Source organism: Suillus discolor (genome assembly GCF_016758755.1).
Source record: "Suillus discolor strain FC423 chromosome Unknown F5147scaffold_41, whole genome shotgun sequence".
NCBI lineage: Eukaryota > Fungi > Basidiomycota > Agaricomycetes > Boletales > Suillaceae > Suillus > Suillus discolor.
This window is the reverse complement of record NW_024541288.1, coordinates 40180-54599: the sequence shown is the minus strand read 5'-3', so window position 1 is coordinate 54599 and position 14420 is coordinate 40180. Positions and strand designations below refer to the sequence as shown.

Here is a 14420-nt window from a genome sequence, read left to right as displayed (position 1 = left end):
GATACAGCATCACCTCACTTGTGTCCTTTGATCGGAGATTGAGGTTGAAAAAATCAAGCTTATGGATCTTGTACAGCGAAGAACGTAGCTGCTGGGCGGGTAGGAGAACATGAAAATCGCGTCATTCATAGCTGTTGGGCATACCTAAGTCCTTTGTCGACCAAACAAATCCTGCATCTAAATATCGTTGGATAAGTACGAAGTGTATTACAAAACACTGTGATCAAGAACTATAAGTGCGGCACCAAACTAGTCCACAACACCGTTTGGTATGCGTCAGGAGGAAGATCGCGTAAAGTGGTGAACATCAGTACCAAGAGGACGCCACGAGCTGTGATGTATAACATGATATATGATCCATAGAGCAGGATAAACAATGTAAGTGACGCGTCCAGAGCTGCAAGGAGCGGTGCAGTGAGTAAACCAAGCCAGGGCGTGCAAGTTATAGCGACGGCACTCATGCGCCATAGCACCTGTTCCTGGTATGTTGGGAAAGCAAAAAACCAAGCCATACAATGGATGCCGCCAAATATAGTTGCCATAAGCAATCCAGCGAGCAAAAGAACGTGTTTGTGCAGTTGTTCGAGTTCGATGCTACCATCAAACGTTGGAACTTGGAGCTCTCGAGATGGGGGAATACCAGGAAAGCCTATCAGTTCTAGGAATGGGCGCAAGACTGGAGCCAAGACCCCAAACTGAGTGATTTTATCTTCTTCGCTGACACTGAAGCGTACATAGTAATCAGTAGCGGTCTACTTGTTGAAGCGCATACATACCCAATGACATCCTCTGGCGTCACGATTGACTTTGACTTGGTCGACTTCCAGTACACTGGATGTGGGCATTGCACATTGAGAGGCTTGTCCCACCAAGCAGCATAAGTTAGGAAATTGAGAACCGCAAAAGCGAGTGTGCCCACTTCGAGCTGGGTGGTTTCTAGGTGATAGATGGCGCGGGTGATGAGCTGCATAACAAACCAGGCTACTTGAAGGATGACCAATCCTTTTGATATCGCATTGCCTTTGCTCCTGTCGTGGATCTGGTCTGCCGTTAGGATAGGGACGTCGATACGCCTCTGACGTATCAGTGTGAGAATGTGATTTGGTTGTAGTGTACGGCTTGCGGTACGGTGGGGTTTCCCATTCGCATAAAGCATGAAACCACCCATCAGCACAAAGAAGCTGTGCGTCTGGGTCCACGTAAAATCTAAGGATGCACATGAGCCAAGATTTAGGTGAGCACGGATCAGTCTTACCTTCCACACCAGACTCGGGTTTCTCTGACTTACTAATCCACCGTGTGGCCCACCTCACAGGAGCACAAAGGACACGCCAAAGAGACACCAGCACAGATAATATACCTCTAGCGAGCAGTCGAAAGAGGCAAACAAAAGCCAAAAGAATGTCGAGAAGGAAGCGATTTTCAGTTCCAGGTGCTCCAAAAGACTTCTTTTCTAAGAACATGTATAGTGAGTTGCGAGATGCAGAGTTTCCAAAAGCACGACTCACCTTCAGATTCCGGACGAACGCTGGGATATCCCAATTCCTTGAATTGTCTTGTAACTTGATCAGCGCTGAACCACTGTCGCATAGCCCAGGTGACGATCAGTTCAGGAGCTATCAATGCCATTATCACCATGCGAATTTGTCGCCATAGGCCATGAAGCTGGCTGGTGTGCTTAGGACTCGGGATATTGGGGTGGATGGCACTGTAGACGCATGCAAAAATAGTGAGAACGGAGCTAGAAATGATGCTCCATAGGGTTCTTGTCGTGAATGATGGTGCTTTAAGACTGTCGTTAGTAGTGGTATTTGTTGTATTTGCTGTAGGTGCAGCTTGGGTGACTCCAACGAGGAGGACGCAGAGAAGTAGTAAGCGCATGATTAGATGGGCGTATCGTAAGCATCCTGTTCACTATTTTTATTTTACTGGCGAGCGTTAGTACAATGAGGGTAGACTGAGAATAGGCTGGTCTTATCTCTTGAGCGTTCCGACGTTCACGAAAACAAGATACGTGAGGCCCTCTACGTGCCTTACTCTTCCCAAGATTTGGGAGCCAAAGTACTTCCTGAGAATGGTAACGAGACTCCGGGCAAACTAAATGTGTATATGTGAGCGTCTGTTCAGTGTTCTAACCCTGTTTGACTCCAGCGGCAGTTGTCCCAATCCGGCGAAAGGTGCACGCATGTCCAAAGGCAGGATTTATGTGATTTACCTTCCAGTGTGTTTGCAATCCATCAACCGTACCCTATTAATTGTAGATGCAGTTTGGATTAGAATCTCGACGAGGTAGAAGAAGACGTGAGCGCATTAATTATTGGACGTTACTTTGGGGACGGTGACGGTATCACGGTATGTTCCGACTAGTAGCGGGCGTCATCTCAAGGCGCCAATTTAGGAGCCGATGTTTCACTATTTCCAATCGTAGGCTTCTATCTGCCGCTACAATTCGCAATCATTACAACCCGGCATTGACTCTACCCAGCCCGAAGTCAGCGTCTAGATTCAGTGGGCAATGGGTATTGGCCCTTGAGCAAATTACTAGGTTTCCATTCAATATCCACTGGGTACCACAGCTGAAGCGCTGATGCCTTGGGCCTTGGCCGCCGCTTATTAACCTCTATATAAATTTACAGTAGCTCAGAGTTTCCCTAAATCAAATCAGCATGGCTAATACTCCTCACGCCTCAACGGTTCCCTGTCCTCTCAACATCTCTGGTACTCGATTATTGTTATTAAGTAGTATCATCAACTGCGCTAAATATATCCAATAGGTATTACCATCAATTTCAAGAAGTCAAAAATGGATATAGAGTTTGCTGAAGTACGGATGGGCGAATTACGCAGTGTGCTGCAGAGTGTGCCACTGATTGGATGTAAAAGAAAAAAGAGATTTCGATGGACATTTTCTCCACCCTGGTAAGTACTCGACCCCAACACATGTCACGGTTCTCATCTAAGTTGCTACTGTGCTTTTGCTCTAGGGTGCTTTCTCATAAGGAAAATTTTTCCTTACATATGGATTGCCTTGACAAGAAAGTATGGTATAGTAGGAAGACCGAAGATTTTTCTTTCAACCCAGATGACATCTTCTGTGCGTATGGTGCAAGCCAAGGACAAGGTGAAACAAGAATCATCGCATTCTTACCCTCGTCACTCACGAACTCAACCACACATGCGTAGACTACACTGCGTATTATAACAAAATCAAAATCGACGTCCAGTTTTTCAGGAATACAACAACTATTCCTCGGTGAGTCAGGATGATCATTAAGTGTCATTCTTGAGGTTGACACTCCAAAGGTTCCGAATTCTGGTGATAGGAAAGGTATCTGGCTTTATCCGATCTCAGGCCACTGCTGACGCCGTGCGTTTAACAGACTGGCGTCGGCAAGTCATCATTGATCAACGACGTATTTGGAGTGGAAGAAATGGTGGGCTGAACGCGACGCTTCAGCGAGCACAGTTACTCATCTTTTCAATAGATCGATTTGCGCGGGGCCAGCATTGATCATGAGTTCATCTCACCTCAGAACGACAAGTTTGTTCTCCACGGTGGCAAAGGTTTTGGACTCAGGGACAACCTCGAAACAATCCGAGATTTCATTGACCGTCGGAGGAACATGTCTCCGGAACATCAGTTGCATGCTGTTTGGTAGGGATTCTATCTCGACCATTCCGTTACGATGGACTGACCAAATACACGGAAGGCTCTGCCTTCAGACACCGCGTACAGGCAGACGTTTGCTAGACACGAGAACGAAAGAATTTCTGACATTGAAACGTAGTGGAATACTGGGAAACGGTGAGTGAATCGATAACTATCTCTCTGCTACGTTGGAGCTCACAATTTGCCAAAGTTCCCGTCATTGTCGTTCTTACTAAATACGATAGACTCGTTGATCACATACAGCTAACTCTAGATAAAACCTTTATCAAAGGATTGAGCAATGAAAAAATCAAGGAACTCGCCAGGAAGAACGCAGAAACCGAGCTGCAGAATATCTGCATCAGACCTCTAGAGAAATTTGCAGGGTCTAATATTAGCCACGCTGCGATCTCTAGTGTGTACCAATACTTCATCAAGTTCATGCGTGCCTCTGAAGTGCAATATTCCAGCCAACGAAGACTATGAGAAGACACTCACCCACCTGGTTCAGATAGCTGAAAACTGTGTCACTCAGCATTCTGCGTCCAAGGCTGCGGTGATGATTTCCATCCGAGCTGCTCAACGAGTGGATCCTGAACTCAAAATAAAGGCATCATTCGAGTAAGTCTTGAGCTTGTTTCATTCTTATCTTGTGATTTACGTAGTGTCAGGATTGCCAAGAAAAGTCTGTCCCAGTTTCGCGTTGATAATTACTGAATATAATCTAACTTTTCTTGTCTTGCAGGATATCGGAAGACATTTTCATGTTGTTGCGCAATATTCAAGAAGCCCAAGATGTGGGATTTTCTACATGCACTTCATGACGACATCATCAATGTGTGGAACTTCTATGACCTTCATCATGTAACGACCATCTTATTTGTCGTCTTCGCATCCGCCCTAACGTGATTTATGCATAGTACTTGGACAACCGAAAGTTCAGGGAATCGATATCAAAAATGATCGAAGTTGGACCTACCAAAGGACATCGACACTTCTTCAGCCTCGCGCCAGTGATTCGACACATCATGTCCTACATCGTCAACTTAACGCTTGTGTCGCAGACACTTTATTTCGTGTCAGGACACCAGAAAATCACTCGTAGGGCCATCAAGCTCGCGGTCTCTTCCTACCTTGCCTCCCCAATTAGAGCACAGGCTCGTGTTTGGATTCAGACTTGTGATAGGCAATTGTCCATCCTGGACCGCGTGGATCGGGATAGCATCGTTGGGGTGATAAGATCTCATAGCATCAATGCGACACAAAGGGTTGAACGTCGGGAAAACACGCAATGGGCTGCACCTCCACAATGGACCGCACGTCGGGAGAACACACAATGGGCTGAACGTCCACAATGGGCCGAGCCTCGGCAAAACATTCACATGAGTGCCCCCATTCATACTCCCGCTACCATAATTCACCCTAATCCTACCATGAACTATCATACTATTATGGCGGAACGTCCACAATGGGCCGAACCTCAGCAAATCATTCACATGAGTGCCCCCATTCATACTATGGACCATCATATTATGGCCGAACCTCCACAATGGGCCGAACCTCATCAAATCATTCACATGAGTTCCCCCATTCATACTATGGACCATCATATTATGGCCGAACCTCCACAATGGGCCGAAGGTCGGGAAAACATTCACATGAGTGATACTCCCGCTATCACAATTCACTCTCTTTTGAATTAACCTACTACTATGGAATATCGTACTACTATTGACCACCTACTACCGAATGGTTTACACATAATATTTAGGAGCATGTCGTACCAAATGTGAGAAAGATATTTGAAATTTAAACTGACATAAAGATTGAGACATGACTTCAAATTTCGGCAGTGTACTCTCCTTGCCACTGACTCGCTTGCCTCCAAGATTTGACCCTTACATTCTCCTCCCTCACTCCGCCCGCAGCCGCCGATTGTGAGGCGTGCTTCACAGAAAGATGAGGGTTGAAATATTGAAAGCCTACCAACGCCGAGAGTTTATTTAAGTGTGTCAGTGTGTATGGGTATTATATACAAATAAGCCAGACCTTTCTTTTGAGAAACACAATTTTCGCGTGCTGAGCACTGATCTCTGGATAATAGAGACGGACACTGCACGCCGGGCCGAGTCAAAAGGTGACTATCTCGTCGATTGGGAACGTTGCTACCTGCTCATCAGTCATCTGCTTCATCAGCCGCAACGTACCAAACAGCCCTATTTCACTACCATCCAGGTGATGAGCAAGTTGAAGCAAGACTTAAGTAGAGGTTTGTTCGGTTGATCTCATGCCACGCCTGCAGTGATCGTGTCGTTCATAGCGGTTGGGTCTACCATCGTCGACCACACAAATCCTGCATCTGAATATCATTAGATAAGTACAAAGTGTATTACAAGCACCGTGATCAGTGACTATAAGTGCGGCACCAAACTAATCCACAACACGGCCCTGTATGCGTCAGGAGGAAGATCGTGTAAAGTGGTAAACATAAGTACCAAGAGAACGGCACGAGCTGTGATATACAACATGATACACAATGCATAGAGTACGATGAAAATTAGAAGTGGTGTGTCCAGAGCTGCAAGGAGCGGTGCAGTGAGTAAAGCAAACCAGGGCGTGCCAGTTATAGCGACGACACTCATGCGCCATAGTACTCGTTCCTGGTATGTTGGGAAGGCAAAAAACCAAGCCATACCATGGATGCCGCCAAATATGGTTGCCATAAGCAATCCAGCGAGCACAAGAACAATCCTGTCCACATTTCCGAGTTTGATGCTACCATCAAATGTTGGAACCTGGAGCTCCCGAGAGGTGGGAATGCCAGGAAAGCCCATCAGTTCTAGAATTGGACGTAAGACTGGAGCCAAGATTTTAAACTGGTGGGTTTTATCTTTTTCAATGTCACTAAGGCAGACATAATCAGCAGCGGTATAATTCTTGAGGCGCATACATACCCAATATAACACTCGGGTGCCGTGGTTGGATTCGAGTTGGTTGACGTTGACTTCGAGTTGGTCGACTTCAAGCGCACTGGATGTGGACATTGCACATCGAGAGGCTTGTACCACCACGCAGCATAAGTCAGGAAATTGAGAACCGCAAAAGCGAGTGCGCCCACTTCGAGCTGGGTAATTTCGAGGTGATAGATGGCGCGGGTTATGAGCTGCATAACAAACCAGGCCACCTGAAGCACGACCACTGCTTTCGATATTGCATTGCCCTTGCTCTTGTCGTCGATCCGGTCTGCCGTTAGGGTAGGAACGTCGATACATCTCTGACGTATCAGTATGAGAATGTGCTTTGGCTCTAGTGTACGGTGGGGTTTCCTGTCCTTATAGAGCATGAAACCACCCATGAGCACAAAGAAGCTGTGCGTCTGAGTCCACGTATAATCTAAGGATGCACATGAGCCAACGTCTAGGTGAGCACGAATCGGGCTTACCTTCCAAGTCAGACTCGGATTTCCCTGGCTTGATCCACCTTGCGACCCACCTCGCGGGAGCACAAAGAACATGGCAAAGAGACACAAGCACAAATAATACGCCTTTAGCAAGCAGGAAAAAGAGGCGAATGAAAGCCAAGAGAACGTTGGAAAGGAAGCGATTTTCAGTTCCGGGAGCAGACTCCTTTACTAAGGACGTGTATAGTGAGTTGTGAGATGCAGAGTTTCCAAAAGCACAACTCACCTTCAGACTCTGGGCGAACGTCGGGATACCCCGAATCCTTGAACTGTCTTGTAACTTGATCAGCGCTCAAGTACTGTCGCATAGCCCATGCGACGATCAGTTCAGGAGCGATTAGTGCCATTATCATCATGCCAAGTTGTCGCCATAGGATAGAAGGGTATCCGCGGTGCTTAGGACTCGGGATATTGGGGTGGATGGCACTATAGATGCATGCAAAAAGAGTGAGAATAGAGCTGAAGATGATGGTCCATAGGGTTCTAGTCGTGAATGACGGGGCTTTAAAACTGTCGTTAGTAGTAGTATTTGTTGCATTTGTTGCTTGGGTCACTGCAACGAGGTAGAGGAAGAGGCAGAAAAGCATAACTGAACGCATTATTGGATTTCACTCTAGGGTGCACCACGGTATGCATGGCATCCTATTCACTGTTTGTATTTTAGTACTAGCGGGCGTTATCTCAAGGCGATGAGTTTGCGGCATGGCATGTATTCACGAGTCGTAACGCCGTTATCAGTCAGACTTACTCGGATCTTTACTGCAACGAGGCTGCGTACCTTATCTCATACCGATTCCCAGCGGTTTCTGGTCAGTACCAATCGGTCCTCGGTTCTTCTGCACTCAGTCAGCGTCTAGATATGGGAGATATTATGTAACATTGATATAGCGTACCGTACGCTGCCTTTATTTGAAATTATTAGTTGCAAGCGTCTAACTAGTAAAGTTCTTCCCCAGCCCCCATGAATATCTACAGGGTGCACGAGGGTGCGGCATCTGGACATAAATTTACAGCAGCTCAGAATAGACTCCTCCCTAAATCAAATCAGCATGACTCATACCTCAATGACTTCCTACCCTCTCATCGATGGTACTCAATTCTTGTCATTAAGCAGTATCATTGAACCCGCTGAATATATCCAAATAGGTATCATTGTCGATTTCAAGAAGTTCAAAACGAATATAGAGTCCGCTGAAATATTATGGGTCGGCAAATCACCATTGCGAATTGACGAACGCAAAGGAAGAAAGAGTTTGCATCACACATTTTCTCCACCCATGTAAGTACGTACCCGACCCCAGCACATGTTCTCACCTGAGTTGTTGCTGTGTTTTTTGTTTTAGGATGCTTTCCCCAGGGGATACATTTTCCTTATGTATGGAGTACATCGACAAGTGCCTATGCTTGGAGATGAGGACAGAAAGAACTATCCTCGAAGCAGATGACATTCTCCACGCGTATAGTGCAAGCAAATTTAGACGAGGTGAAACAAGAATCATCGCATTCTTGCCTTAATCACTCACGAACTCAACCTCGCATGCGTAGCTTACATCAAGATTCATAAAAAAATCAGGATCATCATCAACCTTTCCATGAATACAACAACTGAAGTAAGGATCCACGTCCAGCATCGAAACTGTATAAGTCATAGATCAACAGACTGAGCAGTTTGGCCCTCCCGATGAAAGCCTTGAGCTCCCACCTACCACTTCCGAAATAGCTCGGATCCATCCCCGGTGGGTCAGGATGATCATAAAGTGCTATTCTTGAGGTTGACTCTCCTAAGGTTCCGAATTTTGATCGCAGGAAAGGTATCTGACTTTCGTCGATTTCAGGCCAGTGTTGACGACACGCTTGTAATAGACTGGCGTCGGCAAGTCAACATTGACCTACCTCATATTTGGAGTGAAGACAACGGTGGGCTGAACATGACGCTTCAACGAGCACAACTACTCATACTGTCAATAGATCATAGCCCATGATAAGCCAGGCGAGGCCAACATCGACCATGAGTTCATCTCTCCTCAGGACGACAGATTTGTTATCCACGACAGCAGAGGTTTCGAACCAGGGGAAGAAGACAATCTCAAAATAGTCCGAGATTTCATTGAACGTCGGAGGAACATGTCTCCGGAACATCAGTTGCATGCTATTTGGTAGTGATTCTATTTCGACCATTCCGTTATGGTGGACTGACCAAACACACGGAAGGCTTTGCTTTGAGATACCTCGTGCAGGCGGACGTTTGCTAGAGACGGGAACGGAGGAATTCCTCACATGGGCAAGGAATGGAATGCTGGGAAACGGCAAGTGAATCGATAACTATCTCTGCTACATAGAGCTCACACTTTGTTCAAGTCCCTATTATCGTCGTTTTTACGAAATACGATAAACTCGTTGATCACATGGATTGAACTCTAGACGAACCTCTATCGATGGCTTGAGCAATAAAGCCATCGAGGAACTTGTCAAGAAAAAAGCAGAAGCCGAGCTGGAGGATACCTGTATTGGACCTCTAAATCAATTTGCAGGGCCTGATATTCCCCATGTTACGACCTCAGGTGTGTACCAATACTCTGACAGGTTCATGCATGCCTCTGAAGTGTAATATCGCAGCCGCAATAGACTATGAGGAGACACTCACCGACCTGATTCAGATAACTGAAAACTGTGTCGCTCAGCATTCTGCGTCCGAGGCTGCGGTGATGACTTCCTTCCGAGTCGCTCAACGAGTGCATCCTGGACTCAAAATAGAGGCATCAATTATGTGAGCCTTGCTTTCTTCATTCTTATCTTGTGATTTACGCAGTGTCAGGGTTGGCAAGATGAGTCTGTCCTAGTTTCGCGTTGATAATCACTGCATACAATCTAAATCTTCATGTCTTGCAGGATATCGGAAGACGCTTTCATTGTGCACAATATTCATGAAACACAAGATGCGGGATTGTCTATATGTGCTTCATACTGATATCGTTGTAGGGATTCATTTCTGGCTGGGCTTGCAGAGACTGTTTTTACCTTAGTGTTATGTTTGCACTTTTGTAGCTTACATAATCAAGTTACCTTTTCACCAGTTCTACTATGAGTCTGAGTATTCAGCAAGTTTCTATCATATTTCCTCTTCTCTGAGCCTTGAGCCTGGTCCAGAAACCCTTTAGGGTCGAATAGCAGCTAGGTTCTGCAAGACCCAACATTGTTCAGACTCACCATCTGAATTGTTGTACCTTCATCGTCATGGTGTGGAACTTCCATGACCCTTCTGGTGTAATGGCTATCTTATTTTTCATCTTCACATCCACTCTAACGTGATTTGTGCATAGCACCTGCATAGCCCAGAGTTCAGGGAAATGATGATGAAAATGGTCGAAGTTGGATCTACAAAAGGATATCGACACTTCTCTCTCGGCCACTCGGTGCTTCAGCGCTTCATGACCTACATCGTTGACTTAACACTTGTGTTCCAGACGCTTTATGCCGTGTCAGAAAGCCAAGAAGTCACTCGTAGGGCCATCAATCTCGCAGTCAAGTCCTATATCGCCTCCCCAATGAGTCAAGAAGTTCGGATTCGGATTCAAGACTATGTTAGGCAATTGACCATCCTGGAACGCATGGATCGCGATACATTGGATAAAGTCGTTGAGGTGATGCAATTTTTTAGCATTGATGCGGTACAAGTGTCCGAACTTGCATATTTGTCATTGGACGAACCATTGCAAATCGTGATGTCGCAGCACTCGATTGTTTTTTCGTGGGTGGTTTTTTCACTTGGGCGGGTTCTGAGTACTGACATGATTGCAGATGATACTCACTTGTACTATGTAACTGGATTTATGGTCGATCATACCACTGTAGCGTATGATGTACTATTCTATGATTGCACCCGAAAGCCTGGCAACGACACCTTTTCTGTCGCATTTGTTGGGACAAGATCTTTCTAATGAGTCGCGTCAAGGCAAAGGCGCTTACAGATGACGGGATAAAGCTAAGGAAAGTTCAGGCTGATGTTGTCTCCGTACCACAGCGCTCGCGCCACACTTCGACAAGCCCAAACCTGCCTGCTGCCTTTTTTTCTTTGCATTTCTTCTCTGAAATTACCGTGACCTTAGGCTATCTTCGGCTCCTTAGTCACTCGGTGAGCTCTGAGATCTGAGGGCCTAGATCCTTGTGCGCATCCGCATGCAAGTTCGGCGAGGAAGTTGGCCATGCATGGGTAGAGGACATCTGAAAATGCTTCCGTGCTGCCCTCTCAAGGTAACTCATGCAGCAAGTTAGTCTCGTGGGGTCTCTAGCCCATCTGAACAGGGAACGGGACAAGGGTAGGGAACTATCGGCTCACCCGCCCTGATGTGGATTGGGCTGCCTTGCATATTGGTTTTGTACCTTATCTCTTCCATACTAGCTCTTACCTGCGCCTTTGCTCACGCAGATGCCCTGCACTATCGCTCATGTGGATGCTTCTATGTGCCTCACTCTTCCCAAGATTTGGGAGCCGATGTACTCCAGAATGATAACGGGACACTTATAACTCCGGGCACGCCGGCGCCTCAAGAGCGCGTTTGATAGAGCCAAGCTAAACGCGTAGATGTGAGCGTCTGTTCTAATCACGCTCCATAGTGATAATCACCTCCTCTCCTTATCCGAAGGGTGATGACCCTAACGCGCGTCCAACGGGCAAAATCAATTTACCTTCCGGCATGCAAAATTTCAGCTGATCATGGATCTTCTTTCTTCGTAGACCAGGGGTGCTTGTTTTGTTATTGATACTCTTGCGCGCTCCGCGCAGAATGATGACTGACCGTTTTCACTGCGTGTAGATGTCCCGGTCCTGCGACCCATGACTTCCACGATAATACAAGTTCACAGCCTGCTTAATCTGAATAAACAAACTCGGCGTGTCCTTTTCATCTTCGCTAAGTGGCGTCATCCGCTTCATCAGCCGCAGCGTGCCAAGCAGCCCTGGTGAGCAAGGGAGTTCCAGCAAGACTCGAGCAGATGTTTCAATTTGTTCGATTGGTCTCATGTCACACATGCGGCAGGTCATATAATCGCGTCGTTCATAGTGCTTGGGTGTACCTAGGTCTATCATCCATCAGAGGAAAATATCATCAGAAAAGTATGAAGTGTGTCATAAGTACCGTGATCATGAACTATAAGTGCGGCATCAAACTAGCCCACGACACCGCTTTGTATGCGTCAGGAGGAAGATCGCGTAAAGTGGTGAACATCAATACCAAGAGGATGACACGAGTTGTGACGAGTTTGATGCTGTCATCAAATGTTGGAACGTGGAGCCTGCGAGATGTGGGAAAACCAGGAAAGCCTATCAGTTCTAGCATTGGGTGCATGATGGATGGAAGTAATTCCCTAGCCTTTCATTAGAGTTGAGTTGCGTAACCTTATGTAAGCTCTATTCAAGTTGGAACAAGTTGTGTCGAGTTACTCATCTGTTTGTAAGTGACTAGTAACAGCTATCATGCACATGCATCATGCCTGCAACTCATTCGTTGATATTGCAGCCGGATCTTGAGACAGTATAGATATTTTTCATTCAAGTTCTGGTATTCGAGTGCCGAGCACCGCCCACTTTGTCACTACGTAACTCGTCCAAGTCGAGCAAAGATGCACTTCTGGATCCCGGAAGTTGTGCAGCTTATTTTCGAATATGTCTATGATCCCGATCGAACGAAGGAGGACAGCGAGGGCCGCGTCACGGTTGCCAGCTTAGCAAGAACGTGTCGAGCATTTAGAGACCCTGCCCTAGATGTCCTGTGGGCTCAGCTCCACTCTTTGGATGCACTCGTTCTCTGTTCTGGTGGGACGCGAGTCAATGACAATAGCCAAGTAGTGAGCCATCTTGATTTTCTCTTTTCCCAGTATCACTCAAACAAGCACTTAGGTTTGGGAGCGTCCACTGTACGACGCGGACTGGCGCGTTCTCGCGAGTTATGCAAAACGTGTTCACACGCTGACAGTCTCACCTCAGTCGGATACATGGGATATCAGCACTATGCATATCTTAAATTGTTTTCCTCTTCCAGGAGCCCTCCTTCCGAGCCTTACAGAGTTGAATTGGCTGTCCGATCGTGAAGACTTCTTCCCCTTCTTACACTGTTTCTGTGGACCCATGTTGAAGACACTCGGGCTTTCACCCGTCGCGTGGAGTGTTCGCAAATGTATCGCCATCGCGTCGCTTGCACCGTCCTGTCCTTTTCTCGAGCATTTTTCATGCTTTGGCGCAGATGATTCATCGATGCAAGCAATTAGCGAAGCAGTTGTAGGCTGGAAGAAACTGGAAGTGTTAGAGGCTGGTCCTGTGAACGAACGAGCTTTGAAGCACGCTGCCTCTTTGCACACGCTTCAAACGTTGCGTTTCTCTGCTTCATCAGAGCTCACATCCGACATATTGGAATTTTGTTCCCCCGTTGCCGTGATAGAGATCGCAGCTCTCACACCATTATCCTTGCAAGCATTTATGCAAAACGTCCGTTTCTCCATTCAGCATTTGGACCTTCGCTGCTCGCTCTACGATGACGTTTTCCCTCACCTTTTCTTCGCGCACCTGAAGGTATGCATGGTACATCCCGAGAAACTTGAAAGTTTGACGTTGCTCGCGGGAACGACACCAAAGGAGGATACTAACAACGAATCGATCGTCCTCACCCCTCTCATGTTGCATCCGCTCCTATCATTCAAAGGACTCGAACACTTGGACCTCGGACATTCGTGCACAGCGCATATGGACGATACCTTTCTCAGCAAATTGGCCTTGTCTTGTCCTGGCCTAAAGGAGCTCTACTTGGGTGACCAGAAGGCCTGGCTCATTGCTCCGTTGCTGACTTTTGACGGAGTCACATCTCTCTTGAAGCACTGCCGCCAGTTGTTGTCTCTTGGGGTTTTCTTCAATGCCACTTTCGAAAGTGATGTCGTATACACGGCCCCGGTTGACGCTATCAGTCCGCAAATCAAAAGCTTCCTTGTCGGAGCATCCCCCATCAATGAACCTGTAAAGGTCACAGCAGTGTTATCCTTTCTATTTCCTAGTGCATGCATCAGTCATTGCATTCCCGAGGACACGCCTGAGCAACTTCACGGAAGGCTGGAAAAGTGGGAGTCAGTAGATAAGATGTTTGGGATATTTGTCGCAGCTCGGAAGCAGAGTTGGGAGCAAGGCTGGGCGGAGGGAATGGCTGCGGTTGAGAAGATTACCACAGCGTAAATATCGATTCTGTGTACTGAACAATCATCCTACCGACGATGTCCCCTAGCTCATAGAAATGCACATGTCATATCAGGAATATCCAGAACAGAAAC

The 14420-nt window shown here is 46.8% G+C and overlaps 5 protein-coding genes across 5 annotated transcripts; 3 read left to right on the top strand and 2 right to left on the bottom strand.

Annotated features, from left to right (window-relative positions):
* Window positions 1–12: 12 nt before the first annotated feature.
* On the bottom strand, window positions 13–2334 carry F5147DRAFT_762085 (uncharacterized protein). Its single transcript, XM_041440569.1, has 7 exons — window positions 2216–2334; window positions 2154–2167; window positions 1974–2125; window positions 1509–1928; window positions 1256–1453; window positions 777–1206; window positions 13–723 (listed from the first exon to the last, which is right to left on the bottom strand). The coding sequence occupies exons 4-7, from the start codon at window positions 1879–1881 to the stop codon at window positions 231–233; spliced, it is 1494 nt and encodes a 497-aa protein (XP_041290832.1). The 5' UTR covers window positions 1882–1928; window positions 1974–2125; window positions 2154–2167; window positions 2216–2334; the 3' UTR covers window positions 13–230.
* A 310-nt stretch (window positions 2335–2644) lies between these two features.
* F5147DRAFT_838278 (uncharacterized protein) lies at window positions 2645–5352 on the top strand (the record flags this gene model as incomplete). Its single annotated transcript, XM_041444145.1, has 13 exons — window positions 2645–2718; window positions 2775–2919; window positions 2985–3121; window positions 3184–3253; window positions 3304–3328; window positions 3381–3434; window positions 3486–3655; window positions 3711–3805; window positions 3861–4064; window positions 4120–4270; window positions 4321–4334; window positions 4395–4513; window positions 4570–5352. Exons 1-13 carry the CDS (start codon window positions 2667–2669, stop codon window positions 5350–5352), a joined length of 2019 nt encoding a protein of 672 aa, XP_041290831.1. The 5' UTR covers window positions 2645–2666.
* A 669-nt stretch (window positions 5353–6021) lies between these two features.
* On the bottom strand, window positions 6022–7919 carry F5147DRAFT_264351 (uncharacterized protein). Its single transcript, XM_041428929.1, has 4 exons — window positions 7336–7919; window positions 7092–7280; window positions 6604–7042; window positions 6022–6553 (listed from the first exon to the last, which is right to left on the bottom strand). Exons 1-4 carry the CDS (start codon window positions 7706–7708, stop codon window positions 6061–6063), a joined length of 1494 nt encoding a protein of 497 aa, XP_041290830.1. The 5' UTR covers window positions 7709–7919; the 3' UTR covers window positions 6022–6060.
* Window positions 7920–8037: 118 nt separating this feature from the next.
* F5147DRAFT_762082 (uncharacterized protein) lies at window positions 8038–11040 on the top strand. Its single transcript, XM_041440568.1, has 16 exons — window positions 8038–8198; window positions 8256–8388; window positions 8453–8592; window positions 8655–8719; window positions 8769–8845; window positions 8896–8920; window positions 8973–9026; window positions 9078–9265; window positions 9321–9419; window positions 9531–9670; window positions 9693–9876; window positions 9925–9938; window positions 9999–10082; window positions 10342–10373; window positions 10430–10857; window positions 10908–11040. Exons 1-16 carry the CDS (start codon window positions 8159–8161, stop codon window positions 10909–10911), a joined length of 1707 nt encoding a protein of 568 aa, XP_041290829.1. The 5' UTR covers window positions 8038–8158; the 3' UTR covers window positions 10912–11040.
* Window positions 11041–12587: 1547 nt separating this feature from the next.
* F5147DRAFT_703850 (uncharacterized protein) lies at window positions 12588–14404 on the top strand. Its single transcript, XM_041437867.1, has 2 exons — window positions 12588–12953; window positions 13006–14404. Exons 1-2 carry the CDS (start codon window positions 12729–12731, stop codon window positions 14323–14325), a joined length of 1545 nt encoding a protein of 514 aa, XP_041290828.1. The 5' UTR covers window positions 12588–12728; the 3' UTR covers window positions 14326–14404.
* The last annotated feature ends 16 nt before the right edge of the window (window positions 14405–14420 follow it).

Coding starts and splice junctions, on each gene's coding strand:
- F5147DRAFT_762085 (XM_041440569.1), bottom strand. CDS start 1,881: ATGCGCTTACTACTTCTCTGCGTCCTCCTCGTTGGAGTCACCCAAGCT. Junction 1,454..1,508: donor CGTTCGTCCGGAATCTGAAG/GTGAGTCGTGCT, acceptor ACATGTTCTTAG/AAAAGAAGTCTTTTGGAGCA. Junction 1,207..1,255: donor ACCCGAGTCTGGTGTGGAAG/GTAAGACTGATC, acceptor GTGCATCCTTAG/ATTTTACGTGGACCCAGACG.
- F5147DRAFT_264351 (XM_041428929.1), bottom strand. CDS start 7,708: ATGCGTTCAGTTATGCTTTTCTGCCTCTTCCTCTACCTCGTTGCAGTG. Junction 7,281..7,335: donor CGTTCGCCCAGAGTCTGAAG/GTGAGTTGTGCT, acceptor ACACGTCCTTAG/TAAAGGAGTCTGCTCCCGGA. Junction 6,554..6,603: donor GCACCCGAGTGTTATATTGG/GTATGTATGCGC, acceptor TGTCTGCCTTAG/TGACATTGAAAAAGATAAAA.
- F5147DRAFT_762082 (XM_041440568.1), top strand. CDS start 8,159: ATGACTCATACCTCAATGACTTCCTACCCTCTCATCGATG. Junction 9,266..9,320: donor CATCAGTTGCATGCTATTTG/GTAGTGATTCTA, acceptor AACACACGGAAG/GCTTTGCTTTGAGATACCTC. Junction 10,374..10,429: donor ACTTCCATGACCCTTCTGGT/GTAATGGCTATC, acceptor ATTTGTGCATAG/CACCTGCATAGCCCAGAGTT.
- F5147DRAFT_703850 (XM_041437867.1), top strand. CDS start 12,729: ATGCACTTCTGGATCCCGGAAGTTGTGCAGCTTATTTTCGAATATGTC. Junction 12,954..13,005: donor TCAATGACAATAGCCAAGTA/GTGAGCCATCTT, acceptor ACAAGCACTTAG/GTTTGGGAGCGTCCACTGTA.